This window comes from Dendropsophus ebraccatus, chromosome 6 (genome assembly GCF_027789765.1).
Source record: "Dendropsophus ebraccatus isolate aDenEbr1 chromosome 6, aDenEbr1.pat, whole genome shotgun sequence".
Classification (NCBI taxonomy): domain Eukaryota; kingdom Metazoa; phylum Chordata; class Amphibia; order Anura; family Hylidae; genus Dendropsophus; species Dendropsophus ebraccatus.
Window position 1 is genome coordinate 18,097,574 of NC_091459.1, and position 16,701 is coordinate 18,114,274.

Genomic DNA, 16,701 nt, shown 5'->3' on the forward strand with positions numbered 1-16,701 from the left:
ATGTTTAATTGATCTGATAATGTAATAAAATGTTTGTTTTGGCTTGACGACTGTCAACTATGACCAAAACATTGTTATATCTTATGAATTGCTGAATAACGCAAGTGGTTTTATTGGACCACTTGTGCCTTGGACCTCTGAAAATGTAAAATGTAAAGAAAGGTACTTCATATATTCCTTTATTACAAGAACAGTTTTCCGCACCATGCACAAGCTAAGATGCTGCACATTTGATATGTACCTGTGTAAAACTTGTCTGTGTCTTCTTTCTGCTCTAAACTCGCTAAATTTTATTGGTGGACAGTGTCACCTGGGCGGGGCTTCATAGCAGTTGGGCCCACTTCCCAGCCAGGAGATGGTGTCCAGCTGCCGTGAAGCCCCACCTTGTCGTAACTGTTAACTGATGTCAGTGACAGTATCACTTTAATAATATATTTTGGAACTTTAACAGTCCCAGTATACCAAATACATTACTACAGAGCTAGCATGTAATGATATTGGGTTCATCAGGTTATACAAGCGGCAGTGGTAGCATTAGCAGAAAAATCTGGCTGTATATCTGGTGGTCTGGTGGTTTGTATTTCATAGTAAACATTTAGTCAATGTGCTGTTTACTAATAGAAGTTGTGCTCTTGCCAGTAAATTTAGAATGTATATGTACGTCTCAGCGGCTTAATTCAGCCTACCACCTGCTCACTGTACAAACAGCTTCTTAATATCCGCTTCATGTTTTCCAAGGCTATTTATTGCTTTGGCTGAGCCCAATAGTTAAAGTTAATTCATATTATTCCTTTTTTGAGCGACATTGAGTTGTTACTGTAAATGAGTTATTAAAGTAATTGGTGTGCGCCATAAAAAATTATAAGACGATTGATATTTTGTTCAACTTTTTTGATACTTTTTTAAAACTATGGTCTAGATCAGGGATGGGGAACCTCTGGCCCTCCAGCTGTTGCAAAACTACAATTCCCGTCATTCCTGGACGGCGGAGGCTTCGTTTGGCTGTCCAGGCATGATATGATTTGTAGTTTTGCAACAGCTAGAGGACTGAACGTTCCCCATCAGTGGTCTAGATCATTTATCTGTATGAAACAAAAACTAATTTCTACAACCAAAAAAATACCTTATATAATTTCTACAACCAACCAACCAATTACAGCTCAGCTTACATTATACCAGAATAGTTTTAAGGAGAAATCCAGCGAACATTTCTTGCATCAAGGCTTCAATTCCGGGATAAAATGGTGATGTCACTTCCTGGACAAAATGGTGGTCACTTCCTGGATAAAATGGTGATGTCACAACCCGACTCCCAGATCTGTGCGTGGTGTGGCTGCTGGAGAGGATGATGGCAGAGGGATGCTCAGTGTCCCTCCAGTGCCCTGTGTCCCTCAGTGTCCCTCTGCCATCGTCCTCTCCAGCAGCCAAAGCCCGCACAGCTCTGGGAGTCGCCTCATGACATCACCATGTTATCCAGGAAGTGACATCACCATGGTATCCAGGAAGTGAAGCCTTGATGCAGTAGTAAGTGCAGGGAAAAAAAGCACTTTATAAGCATTTCCTGTAATAAGTGTATAATGGCGATTTGTATAACTTTTCAGGGACAATACAATACTTAAAGTGACACTGTCACCTCCTTTGTGCATTCTGACATCTCTACACAGGTATAAAGGGTCAATTTAGCGGTTTTCATACCTTATTTTATATCATAAGTCATGGTGTTTGTTCAAGTAAAATGTCATCTTTTATCAACTCCAGATTGTGTTAAGTGGGCGGGGCCTCGCGACATTAGCTCCAATTAGCCCCACCCACAACTCCACAGTTGGCCCCGCCCCCTCACCGGCCATTGGAACAGGCTGGCCGAAAGGTCTAGACCCCACCCCCTTTACGTCGGCCAACCAATGGGCGTCAAGGGGGCGGGCCAACGAGTGGCGCTAATGCTAATGGCGCTAAGGACACTTTTTACTTGAACAAACACCATGACGTATGATATGAAATAAGGTATGAAAACCACTAAATTTACCCTTAACACCTGTGTAGAGAAGTCAGAATGCACAAAGGGGGGTGACTTTAAATAAAAAAATTTGCCGGACTTCTCCTTTAAGAAACTGAGATGGAATTGATTGCTGAGGGCATATAAGAGTAATAAGGAAATATCAAATTTAAAAAAGTTACGATAATAAGAATGCAGGGAAAATATAGAAAAAAAAGATCATGTTGTGAAGGCCAAAACTAGCTCCATTCTCAGCAGTTTAATTAAAATATACTGCAATGCAGTAAAACATTAGAAAGGAGGCTTACAAGGATTAGAAACATTTTAGCTGGTTCCTCAGTTTCCTAAGACTCTTTTCCAGATAAGCAACATTGTAAATTAATAATTACCCCATGAATGCCCAGCAAGCTGGAGGCAACACCAGGTAGATATCAATAACATAATTTACAACATACCCATGTCACATGTATCTGTTCTTACTTCCACAGAAAAAAAAAAACAACTTTTTTTTATGCTGTAAATAGTGTCAAGGAGATGGGGGCCTTTCATTCCCTAGGCCCTAGCAATGGAATACCTTACTGTTCTGTACACTTAGTGTGCTTACTGAATATTTAAAGAAGCATGCATACAGCATGCCGCATATTTTTAAAGGGAACCAAACAGCCCAATTGGGCTGATTTCATTCCCTGCTGCACAGTATGAAGCTCCTGTGCAGCTCGCGGCATGTACCGGCCGTGGCTGCAGCTGAAGCTTTATACTTGAGAAAATTATGTTTTAATTCACTTGTGCGCGGCAGGCAGAGGCGGGCAGGTAGTCATCTGGGTGGCTCCCTGGCAGCGTGTAGTCACCGCTCTCTGCCTGTCAGCGCGCTCAGTGAGGATGATTAAGAGGGAGAGAGGCCAGTAACACGCCTGTCTGCCTGTCAATCATCCCCTCTAAATGCGTAGTGTGTACATAACATTTAAATCAAACATGGCTTATACTGTAGTTGACTGGGGATTTTCAGTGTGCAAATACATATGGAAAATCCTCAATAAATTCACCTAATGTACGTTAAAGAACAACTCCGGTGATTTTTTTTTTAAGCATTTAAAACACATTACAAATTTATATAACTTTGTAATGTGCTTTAATCACCCTTCTGCCCCCTTCCCTATAACTCCCCCCCCTCGATGCCTTGATCCCTGTCGACCACGGGCGGTGCCATCTTGTGTCTTGAGACGTCAACAGATGACTCAGAGCTTGCTTAGCTCTGATTGGCTGAGCAAGCTGTCAGTCATCTGATGCCAGCCAAAGAAAAAGGAAGTGGAGAAGAGAAGAAAGGTGGGTAAATATAAAAAACGTGTTTCTTTTTTTTTTTTTTCAATAGCTCTGGAGTTGTCCTTTAATCCTAATAGAAAACCATGAGATTTGTAGATAGATTTTACCACTTTGTTGACCTGGAATGATAACGTCATACATAATTCACTATAAAAAAAGGACGTGCACTTCAAGGTTTAATGAGTTTTGTTCTAATACAAGTTCTTGTGTTTTCAATTATTGAGAGTATAAGCATTATGTAAAGTTTGGAGTCTTGGAGATCACTTGAAAGACACAAATACTGTATAAACAATGAAGTGTTTCACTTGAATACACAGTGAAGACAAGTCTATTATGAGCAGAAGATTAAATGTCAACTGTGATCAACCCAAACCACAGTGTATGTTAATAAACTAGAGTTAAAAAAAAAACAAAACAGCAGTTTTTCAACACAAGCTTTTTTTAATGCAAAATATTTCCGGGCTAAACATTGATATGCAACAAACCATGCATACAAGCACAATATAATCTAATGCTTTGTGATTTGCAGTTTTACACAAGGACATCGGCCCCTGCAGAGCTGCTACAATAACAGGCACCCTCTCCAGGATTTCGTTGAATGATGAGGAAGAGGAAAAAGCAATGAACCCAGAAGGAATGAGCTACTCTACCTTGCCAGGAAACATCATTTCTAAAGTTATTATCCAACAACCATCTGCTTTGCACATGCCCATGAGTATGGGAGAGATGGCTGATCAGTGTCTGAAAAAAGAGAATAGCGAATTAAGACGAACTGTGTACTTATGCACAGATGACAACCTCAGAGCGGGAGACATCGATATGGTCCATCCCCAGGAGCGAATGATGGAGAGTGACTATATCGTAATGCCAAGAGGCTCTGGAAACATGCAGTCACAAATGAAAGATGAAAATAAAATGAACATAGCTATGGATACACTGCCTCATGAGAGGCTATTACACTACAAAGTCAGTCCTGAATTTAGCATGAATCCAGCTGTAATGGAACAATTTGGTATAAATTTAGATCAGCATCTTGTGTCTCAAGAACACATGCAGAGCCTTCCTTTTGAACCTCGCACAGCAGTAAAGAACTTCATAGCCTCAGAGATGGATGACAGTGCAGGATTATCAAGGAGCGAAACAGGTTCAACGATATCTATGAGCTCCCTAGAGGTTTGTCATTTACTATATTACTATATACGTGTTTTATATTTATTACGGGGATCCATCGGAGATGGTAACTAGACTATTAGATTGCAATGTCATTCCGTTATTTACAGTTACTTGAAGCCCATTTCGGTTCTTTCTGTTACAGTTTATGCAACTTGAAAGCTGCAGTAAGAAAAAAAAAAACATATAAACCAATGTCTTTGGTATTGAGTGTAGATCACGTGTTGGGGCCCTATTATATGGAGCGATAATCAGCCAAATCGGACCAATTTGGCCAATTATCGCTCAGTGCAATAGAGAATGATAAGTCGATGAAACGACCGCGTGCTGCAGCTTCAGAGCAGGCTGACAGGCCGCTCAGCCAATCACTGGCTAGGACGCCGCGGCCAGTGATTGGCTGAGCAGCCTGTCAGCCTACTCTGAAGCTGCAGCACGCGGGACCCGGGAGGAAGCATGTCTACTGTTTAAGCAAGGGCTGCAAAGACTAACTGCAGCCCTTGCTAAACGATTATGGGGCCGTGTTATAGGCCCAGTAAACGAGTGCTAATCTCCCAGATTGGTGCTTGTTAACAATGTCCATCGGGCCCCCATCGGCCCATGTAATAGGACCCTTAGACTTGTACGTGAGGTTTAGAGCTGCAGTAAGATTGTGCAGCCTTTTCTTCCATAGACCGCTTACAGGGAAAATCGCAACTGCATCAACACCAAGAAGTAATTTATTATAATGCATTTTTCTTTCCTGCTGTAATGGTGAATTTTATTTAAATAGCATAAGAGGTATTCAAATGTGGATGAAAAAAGAAAAAAAAATGCATAAAATATAAAACATATGCTATTTTAGTGCACTTGTTGAAAATTGCAATAAAACCATTCATTAATATGCAGTTTTCATAATGCTTATAATTGTGCATGTATTTGAAATAGCACCAGTAGAATTGATGTGTGGAGGAAAGAATATAAGAGGGGAAATTAACAGAAACAATAATATAAACAACTGCCTATAGGTGCAGTAATGAAGAATTGCATTAAATCACATGAAATGTAATGCCCAAGAAATTATGTTAAACAAGAAATTTTTACATTGTTTAATGAGATCGCCTGGCTGTCCTGGATTTTTTTTATGGGCCAGGCTAATTAAATAAATAGAATAAATACGTATCTCCATGATCCCCTGCCACTGCCATAAGGACACTCATAGCATCTCTACTACTCATTGTTTCTGGTCCCCATCATGACTTGGAGAAAATTTCTGTTGAGCCATAACTGAGTGTGTTTGGGTCCAGTATGTCAAGATGGTTTCTGCATGTTGAGAAGGGACCAGGAGCCAGTAATCAGCAAGTACTGGGTGAAAGTGCTAATGACTGTGTGTGTGTGTGTGGGGGGGGGGTGATGTACTATTTTGTTTTATTTTACCTCAGCCTGGTTCTTTAAAAAATATTTAAGTACCAAATAACCCCTTTATAGACAATCTGTCAGCTGCAATTCAGGTCTAATCTACTGACACTGTTGGATAGCGGTTAGGTCAAGGAAACACATGTTGCCTTTCATATATTTGTTTACCCATACAGAGCGTAGAAAAATGCTTTTATTCTCAAGTGCAAAGTCTTACCCAAGCCTCTAAAGTGTTTAGGGCTGCAACACCTCCTGCCCTCCATCCCCCACCCTGCTTGGAGCACTGCTCGCAGCTGACTGTCAATCAAGCAGGATCAGGTATAGGGAGGGGTAGTTCAGAGCTATTCTCGCTGCAGCAAATCAAGAGCTTGGGAAAGCCTCTCCGACACTTTTCATTGGAGAATAAAGTAATTTTTGTACGTTCTGGAAGTTTAGACGGATATATAAAATAGGTAACATGTCTTCTTGACCTAACAGCTATTGGTGCAGGCAGTTTGGACTGTGAATTGAGGCTAACAGATTGACTTTAATATGTCACTACTATTTAAAGATTATATTAAAGATTGATGCAAGACATGAATTAATGCAAAAAACACCATGTAGCTTTAAGTAGGCAATGGATGTATGCCATAATGTATGTTTTAAACCAATAGGTAGGGAGGAAGCTTATTTGTGCACCCATTCCCAGAAGTGTACATGGAATCTATTTCCTAAAATAAAGGAGCTTTCAAATTTAGAGTATTAGACGAAAAAAGGGAAGCCTACCATCTTGATGATGGTGTACATTTTAAGATAAACAAATTGTTTATCTTTTTAGCTGCGTAAATGCCTATAATTTTTTTTAATTATTATTTTCTCGTCTAAATGAAGAGTTGCCGCTGTTCAGTTGATAAGTAATCTAGAAGAAAAAAATTTAGGTCATGCATGTATGTTGATACAAAAAACTGTGTGCGGACATCTACTTCTCCATTTCTAAATAATTCCTATTGTAATCATATTGTAAGGTCATGTTCACATGTCGTAAGAGACCAGCCGTTTCGTGACCCGGCCGGGTCATGGAGCGGCTGGTCTCTTAAAAGATCACCCTGGCTGGTACTGCAGTACCAGCCAGATGATCTTTCACACTGCAGAGTTCTGATGCGGGTACATCCGTGCGAGCCCGCATAACTCCCCACAGCACACTATGAAGCTTGCGGCCGTAGCCACTCGCTCCACTGTGTGCACTGACAGGGTTTTCTACGGCCACTATTCACTGAATAGCGGCTGCAGAAAACTGACATGTCAGTTGTTTGTTGCGGCACCACGAGGTATCCCGGCTGGATCGTTTAAACATAGTATACCCCATAATATCCCATAGACCGCTATGTAACGTATATCTCCATAAAAATCACGGCCGGTATACAACGGGCGTGGTTTTACGAAAATATACATTATGTAAACATAGCCAAATGTTGTAAGAGAACGGTACATGCACATATATCGTAAATACAATATATTATAATGTTGTAAGAGAATGGTACTTGTACATATATTTTAAATACAGCATATTGTAATGGTACATAAATTGGACAACCATCATTTTACAACGGCCTTTATTTGATGTTAAATGAAAGCTGTTCAGGAAAAACGGATGTCATTTTGACAGTGTGGGAACATACAGTAGCCTTAAGGTGGAATGTATTAATAGCAGTTACTTTAAATTTGTTCACATAACTCTCGGTGTATACTTTATTTCAGCTTTATTTCAGGGTTAGGGGCCTATTCCACGGAGAGATAATCGTCCGAATCAGCCCGTTTCGGCCGATTATCGCTCTGTGGAAGAGAGAGAACGATCAGCCGATGATCATGTCGTCGGCTGATCGTTCATTTAGGTTCAAACCTAAAATCAAACCAAAGATTTCACAAACATCATACATTACCTGTCCAGGCGCAGGTCTTCTCCTTCTCCCGGTCCCACGCAGCAGCATCAGCTTCGGAGCGGCCTGTCTGAGCTGACAGAGCGCTCAGCCAATCACTGGCCGGGACCATCGCTGCCAGTGATTAGCTGAGCGCTCTGTCAGTTCACTCAGGCCGCACTAAAGCTGATGCTGCCGCGCGGGACCGGGAGAAGGAGAAGACCTGCAGCCTGGACAGGTAATGTATGAAACAAGGGCTGCAAGGACATCAGCAACGATGTCCCTGCAGCCCTCGCTAACGATTGTACCGGCTGGATGATCTTTCCAGCCGCAGTGTTCTGATCAGAACTTCCCATAGCGCACAATGAAGCAAGCGACCGGAGCCGCTCGCTTCATTGTGTGAACTGACATGGGTTTCTACGGCCGCATTTCACTGAATTGCGGCAGCAGAAAACTGACATGTCAGTTCTTTGCGGTGCCACATGGGGTCCCGGACGGAGCGTATCCGGGATCCTATACAGAAATAAGCAGTGTTCCACCCCGTACAAAGTATGGCCATTGTTGCAGATGGAAACAACGGCCATACTTTAACGTAGTGTGAACATAGCCTTAAAGTGTATTTGTCATATAAAATAAAACCTTTCCATTGATGGAGGCCCGGATGTTAAGACAATCCCTGATAATTAAAACGTTTAGGGAAAACCATGCAACTGTGTCCAATGAACATTTTTTTCAAATACAACTGCCCATTTAAAGGGATTGTCCAGGATAAAACAATTGATATCCTATCCACATGATCAATATCAATAGTTGATTGGTGGGGTGCAGACCACCGGCTCCCCTGCCTATGAGATGTTCGGTTCCTATATTATAGTGAGAATAGAGCAGGAGGAACTTGGCTCCGTTCCCTGTGTACCAGCGTCACCAGGGAACTGCAGCCTTGTCTCCTATTAAAGTGAATAGAGGCCAAGGCTGCACAAGGAACAGAGCTAATTGATTCTGGCTCCATTCATACTGTAGTGCAGTCACCAAACAGCTGGCATGGGAGCAAGGTGTCAGCACCCCACCGGTCAACTATTGATAGCCTTTACTGTAGATAAGCTATCAATAGTTTTATCCTAAAAATTCCCCTTAAAGTATGAATTATAGAGATGCAATAATGATTCCTGGTTTGTTAAAGTAAATCTGTCTCTATAAGCTACAGACATATAATGGGGATGGATGACAGATAATGGTGCAATAACTGACTATTACTACATTTTATAAAGCTGTCAGTTGTAAAATAAGATTTTTATTTCGGGTAAAGTGGCAAGGAAGCAGAGATGCGTGGCAATGCAGCACCACCTTGACACTTCAGTCCGGAATAAAAAAAAACTTAACGTTCATGTTATTACACCGTTATTACACCGCCCATGTCTGCAGCTTATAACATACAGATGGGCTGACTGATTCATTTTAGACTGTAAGGGCCCTATTCCACGGGCCTGATCAATAATGTAAACTGGGCCTATTCCACGGCCCGATAATTGTTTAGCAAGGGCCGCAGGGACATCATTACCAATGTCCTTGCAGCCCTTGTTGTTAAACACCATACATTACCTCACCAGGCTGAAGAGCTTCTCCTGCTCTTCTTCTCCCCAGGTCCCGCACGCAGCAGAAGCTTCGGAGCGGGGGGGAGAAGGACCTGATTGTTTAAATGAGAAATGTAACATACAACATGATACCTCCAACATGTAACCCATTACATGATGCCTCCATGATTGTCCCCAATATCCTGTTTGGGAAAGGTACTGATAGTCTTCTCTGCAGTATCACTGCTGGATTGTTGGGTGGTCTCTCATTGGGACAATTTTTGCTTAACATTAAAGAAGAAGGCCAGGCCTGCAATTATTTTTGTAAACGGCAGGGGTGGGGACAAACATAATAACCACCACTACTCACCTGTACCCATGCCTGTCCAGCGCTGAATCGCCACTCCGGGACCCCCACCTCGGAAATCTTCTTCTCAGTCCATGTCACTATTCAGCTGATTGACAGCCCACTTAGCTAGTCAGTGACTGGGACAGGACGCCGCTCCAGTCACTGATTGGCTAAGTGGCCAGTGCATCAGCTGGGTATTTTCCGACATCATCACAACTCGAGGGGAAATTAATTCCGGCAGGGGCCTGGGAGCTAATGGGGCAGCACTTCACGGGCACAGAGGTAAAATGTTCTTGGTTATTATGTTCCCCCTGCCCTTGCCGGCAGACAGCTTTTAAAAATCAACAGACTTCCCCTTTAATTATCAAGTTTCTGGATTGGCGTGTTGTATACACATACCTCTCGGATAAATGCCTGTTTTTTTACAAATCTTATCGGATTTGGAAGCTGCACATTGGCTACAAATCTAATGTTTGTCAAGTGCACCTTATCCTTAGCATATTGATTCATCCTAATTTCATTAATCTAAGATGGCAGTAACCGGCATATTTTATCTCTTAAAATGTATTTTATAGATTTATCCACAAAGAATCTCTTGCTTTTCCTAATGTATCCATTATGTAAGATCGATATTTGTTGCTTAAATATTGTCCACAATGCTTACAGCCTATTTCACTGATTCATTAATAGTAACAAGATAACAGTTTTTAAAATATTTATTAGCCTCCAAAATGACTACTAACCTTATGTCTCGTAGGACAGGTCTTCAAAAACTGTTGCAGGTCATGTTCTTTGAAAACTACCAAACTAGCATCTGCAGTGGTCAAACAAATAGAATATTTTGAACACTGTCTTTAAAGGGAACCTGTCACCCCCCCCCCCCCCCCCCCCCGTGCCAGGGTGACAGGCTCTCCGGTCGGGTCACGGAGATATCAGCCACTGCAGCCCGGCACGCGCTGAGAGATGAGTCCAACGCTCATAGAGAATGACAGAGCGCTGGACTCTCCGTCATTCTCTATGAGCGTTGGACTTATCTCTCAGCGCGCCGGGCTGCAGCGGCTGATATCTCCGTGACCCGACCGGATCCAGAAGCGGGACCCGGCGGGATCAGGTGAGTATAGGGGGCTGTAGCAGGGGGTGACAGGTTCCATTTAATTTTACTAAAGTTCAATTCTACAGCCAATTTATGACACTGCTTGGATATAATATAAACTATTCCAAAGATCATTGTAAGGCTAGGTTCACATGTCTTTTTATGGCCGTTCGATGACCGCCTTTTTGGTCTCCCATCATTTTGAGACCAAATAACGTCCATTATCTTGAAAACACAGACGTCATTGTAAAATAAGGGACAATATTTGGCCTCGAATTGACGGACATCCAAAAAGACGGCCGTCGAATGCCCGAAAAAAGACATGCGGGGAGATTTATCAAACATGGTGTAAAGTGTAACTGGCTCAGTTGCCCCTAGCAACCAATCATATTCCACCTTTCATTTTCCAAAGAATCTGTGAGGAATGAAAGGTGGAATCTGATTGGTTGCTAGGGGCAACTGAGCCAGTTTCACTTTACACCATGTTTGATGAATCTTTCCCATGGTGTGAACCTAGCCTAACGAAGGTCATTGAACATGAATAACAGAAAATAGAAAAACCCTATCCTAAACAAATAAAGTATTTAGCAGAGGATGAGTCTGTTCCTCAAATATGTTTTTGTCTTTAGTTAAAGTAGAAAAAAATACCAAATTATTTAAAGATGTATTCCAGAAAATAAAAGTCAAATCAATTGGTGGAAGAAAGTTAAATAGATTTGTCAATGACTTCTATTAAAAAACTCAAGCCTTCCAGTAATCAGTAGAGATGATCAAACATCAGAAAATCTTAGGTTCTATAGAACTCGAACCTTCCGTATTTGATTCTCTATGCCTTCCTGGTCTGTGGGGAAGGAGGAGACATTCCGGGTACCGTCTGAAATTCCTAGATTCAGCCTATTACCTAGGCTGAATCCCGGAATTCCAGGCAGTACCTGGGCTGTCTCCTCCTTCCCCACGGACCAGGAAGGCATTGGGAATCAAATACGGAAGGTTCGACAAGGTTTGAGTTCTATAGAACCTAAGATTTTCCGATGTTCGATCATCTCTACTTATCAGCTGCAGGACATGTCTTACACAGTGCTCTCTGCTGCCACCTCTGTCTGTATTAGGAATAGTCCAGAGCAGTAGTAAATCCCCATAAAAAGATTCTCCTGGCATGGACAAAGGTGGCAACAGAGAGCACCATGTCAGACTGGAAAGAATACACCACTTCCTGTCCTGCAAAGTACTTAAAGGCTGTTTTTTTGTTTGTTTTCTTAAGATTTAAGTAATTTACAAATCTGTATCGTTTTTTGACACCAGTTGACTTGAAAGAAAAAGTATAATTGTCTTTTTTTTTTAACTTTCTGTATGCAAGACTGGATTTGATAGGAATGTATTTTGCTATATAGTCACATGCTTATAAACACTTAAGTACATTTCTGTCCATGTTTTGAGCTGTAGGTTTCAAGTATTAGTAAAGTAAAGAAAATTATACAAAGTTATCGTCCTCTTCAGTGCTATAGAGGATGAATCATATAAAACATTTCAGGTATGCAGATTACTCATTTTCAGGAATAGCAATGGGTTCAAACATGGTCAAAATTCCATGTTATAGACTAGCAGACTTTATTTACTGTGTTTTAGTGGTTTGAAGTTTAAGGTTATGAAGTTGCCTTCGGCAATTGTGGTTGAAAGAACATGGCTGCATTCTGTACTCACTCAGGCTTTGCGGAGAAAACAAGAAAACTATACCTAAAATATTTATATCCCAATTGTTTGGTATTCTAAAAGAGTAGGTATACTTTACTAGTGATAAAACAAATGATATATTATGTTATGTCTGTCTTTTTAAGACTGGGTTTGTACCCATCCAGTTCAAGTTTATGTGATATATGTTGGCAGGATGCTCGCCAATACCATGGCAGGACCCTCCGAGATCCATTTATTTCAATATGCTAAACATAGTCTAAACTGTAGAAGTATATGCTTGCAAATATGCTAAACATAATTTTAGACTATAATAAGCACATAAAAAAGAAAGGTTCTGATGGGTTCCAGCTGTAGTATACGCCAGCATTCCATTCCAAAAATTTGCAATAGTCAGGTATAAACCCAACCTAACAGTACTTATTTGAACCAAGGTTTGTGTAATCTTTTGGCAAATGTGTTTTATGATTTTTCTACATAGTGTTCATCTGTTTTTTATCTAGTAGAATAGAACCAATTTTATTAAACACTCACATAATTGCAGAATATTCACAGAATAATCACAAAAACTCACTTGTTACAGACGAGACATATGTCTGCACCAGTTTGTGTGATTTTTATTATTTTTATTTTTTTCACATATGGTAGATTGGGTGCAAATCTCAGAGTATGTGAATTTTGGGGCTAAATTGTTTTTTTAATTGCATTTTTAAAAAAATTGCCTGTTTAATACTGGTTCATAAATAGAACATAGACTAAAAAATGGGCGAAAAATCCAATTATTCCTTAAGCCCTTGATAAATTCCCCCATGTATCCATGTTTTCCAGGCAGCCTTAGGGCTGCATCCAACTTCTTCAGACACCGGTGATCAAATGCAGAGATTTTAGGTTCGGATGACCCCAAGCAGGCTCGAGGTTCGCTCATCTCAAGTTCTCGACCAATAAGGCAATAAGGAAATTGTTGACCATATTACACAGAATGATAGTTACTACGATTGTTTACTACATCTGATGGCAGCAAAACAATGAACGAATGTGGAATTACAGGGGATGATGAGCAAACTATTAACAATGATTTTAGGGTCAGATCTAAATCAACGATCAACAACACACAAACAATTTTTTGATTGTTGCCTTCAATTACACAGGACGATTATCGTTCAAATTCAAATGATATAACGCTTTCGCGCACGATAACCGTCCTGTTTAATAGGGCCCCTATTCATGGTTGACGATGACTATCGATGCATACATGCATCCAAAATACATTGGTGACATTTTAAAATGGATCAGTAAAGCATTGAAGGTTTTAATTTTCTTTTCCTAGGTCTAAATCCAAGGAAATAGCTGATTTTAGCTCTCAACACCAATGGAGAGCATGTCCAATATCCATGGCTGCTCTAATGTGTAAAAGATGAGAGTAATAGAACATGTCATGTCTAGAGATGATCGAACATCTGAAAAAGATAGGTCCGATCAAACTCAAACCTAGCCAGACCTTCCGTATTTGATTGCTGATGTCTTCACGGTCCGTGCCAAAGGAGACTGCCTGGAATTCCGAGATACAGCCTATTACCTAGGGCCCGCCTGGTCCGCCCGGGACTGCCTGACATCAGCAATCAAATACGGAAGGACCGGCTAGGTTCCAGTTTGATCGAAGCTAGCTTTTTCAGATGTTCGATCATCTCTAGTCATGTCCTCTCAAGAGTCTCTATATGAGACGAACTTCAAAAAGAGAAACATGTTCCAAAAGGCAAAGTACTTTTAGAATGAGGCAGGATGCTATATAATCCTAGAAGCTCAGTTTTACTAACTATAAAAAGTTATCTACCAAGGCAAACCAGAGTGATCTGAATGCCAACGTGGTAAATATAGCCTTATTCATTTGTAAACACATACCTTCATAATAATACTAATCTGAATATTGCAAAAATGCCCTTTTATGAATTCTTCATATCTGTGTGTTAAATGTCAAAAAATATTAAACTGAAACTTAATGGAGCCACTTCGATTTGGAATAAAATTGCAAGGGAGATAAATACCAAAACAAGTATAATGTCATATAAACCCAGTAGTCATTTATTGAAATATAAAGTAAAATAAAATGATTGTGTAGTCCTAAGTGAATGAGATCCTTGTACTGTGTATGGTAATTTAAGGACAGCACTGATTTAAGTGTGCATCCAAAGCACTTTAGTAGCTGGGTACGTCCCCCATGAGGAAAAGACCATGTACACGAACAGAAGATTTATATTCAAACATAAACTAGTACTGAAATATACTAATTATATGGGAAGAACTTTATATGGATTGTTCGATTGCTCAATGTTTTGGGGGTTATAATTAGGGATGAGCGAATTTACAGTAGGAATGAAGCAAAGTGCTTAGTCTTTGCCGGCATTCTGCTTATCCAGTTGCGGGGCTTTGAAGTCTGTTTCGCTCCGTGCCGCTCCTCCTCAGGTGCTTGGAAAAGATTGGTGCTGTCCTGGGAAAGTTCTCCTTGTGTTCCAGGACTGGATCCATCTTTTTTCCCAGCACCTGGGGAGGAGCGGCACAGAGTGGAGCATGCTTCAAAGCCCCGCAGCTCGATGAGCGGTTCCTACTGTAAATTCATACACCCTTGGTTATAATCACATTCTGACATTTTATGATAATATGTATCATGTTAGTTTTTCTAAATATCACATTTTTAGAAATGTAGATGTTTTAAGAAAAAGCTAAAATGTAATCACTATGCTATTTTCAGAAAATTTAGCATTGCCCCCGATAGCCAGAATCCTGCTCCACCCTGAGGGGAAATACCAGGGCCGGGACAAGGAGCTTTAGTGCCCTAGGCACAGAGGGCAAATAGCGCCCACACACACACACGTGCAAAAAAAGACATATTGTATTTAAAAATGTGTATATAAGTTCAGGTTCACACAAACATAAAATCTTGATAATTGAATGCTGATGGTTGGAGAAGATAGATGCATAGGCTGCATCCATCTTCTCCAGCTACAAGGATTGTATTGTAGTATTAATTATGCAACTCTGTGCCACAGATAGTAGTTGGGCCAACTCCTGTGCTCCCCTATAAAGTCCCCACATAGTGTATAATCCCCACATAGTATAGCCCCCACACAGTGTATAGTGCCCACACATAGTGTATAATCCCCACACAGTATAGCCCCCACATAGTGTATAGTACCCACATAGTATAGCCCCCACAGTGTATAGTGCCCACACATAGTGTATAATCCCCACACAGTATAGCCCCCATATATTGTATAGTGCCCACAAGGTATAGCCCCCACACAGTGAATAGCCCCCCACATAGTGTAGTCTTCACCCCCACATAGTGTAGTCTTCACCCCCACATAGTGTAGCCCTCACAATGTATACCCCCCACATAGTGTAGCCCTCACAATGTATACCCCCCACATAGTGTAGCCCTCACAATGTATACCCCCACATAGTGTAGCCCTCACAATGTATACCCCCACATAGTGTAGCCCTCACAATGTATACCCCCACATAGTGTAGCCCTCACAATGTATACCCCCACATAGTGTAGCCCTCACAATGTATACCCCCCACATAGTGTAGCCCCCACAGTGTATAACCCCCACATAGAGTATAACCCCCAAATAGAGTGTATAGCCCCCATATAGTGTGTAGCAGGTGTCCCCACACAAATACTGTATAGCTGCACCCACAATCAGCCTTAGATGATGGAGCTGGGCAGTATGCTGCAGACTGGGGACTGAGGGAAAGGGGGCAGCTGCACTATAGTACAGTATAGGACTCCCCCAAGCTCTTTCAGGTATCTGGGCATGACAATTAATCTTTCACTAAAAAAACTTACTGTGCCTGGAGGACTGGAGAAGGAGAGCATGCTGGGAGTACACAGTATGGAGGTGGGGGCGGAGCCTCATACTGCCGAGATGGGGCTGCTTTCTGCCAGGGACAGAGAGACTATAGACAATGGGCAGGTGATCTGTTAGTAGCTGTGAGAGCGGCTCCTGAGCTGCAGTCTGTGAGTTTCCTGTACAGGCAGCAGCTACAGGACCAGGCTCTCCTGTGTGCTCTGTGTCCTGGCTGCTCTGCCTCTGAGGTCTGCAGCCTCACTTCCTCCTCACAGACTGAGAGGAGGGGCGGAGCCTGACACTGTTCCCTGATATGGTGATTGCGGCTTGCTCTCTGCACACACAGCATCAGATGAGACAGATGAGGAGGATCATACTCCT

At 41.5% G+C, this 16,701-nt stretch overlaps 1 protein-coding gene across 4 annotated transcripts in view; it reads left to right on the top strand.

Moving 5' to 3' along the window:
• The window catches only part of ADGRB3 (adhesion G protein-coupled receptor B3), a 669,464-nt gene that overhangs the window by 637,635 nt on the left and 15,128 nt on the right, over positions 1-16,701 (top strand). For all 4 annotated transcript variants that reach the window (XM_069974585.1, XM_069974587.1, XM_069974586.1 and 1 more), the window contains one exon: positions 3,843-4,486. In XM_069974585.1, coding sequence (XP_069830686.1) covers positions 3,843-4,486 — 644 coding nt within the window. The remainder of the gene's footprint in view (positions 1-3,842; positions 4,487-16,701) is intronic.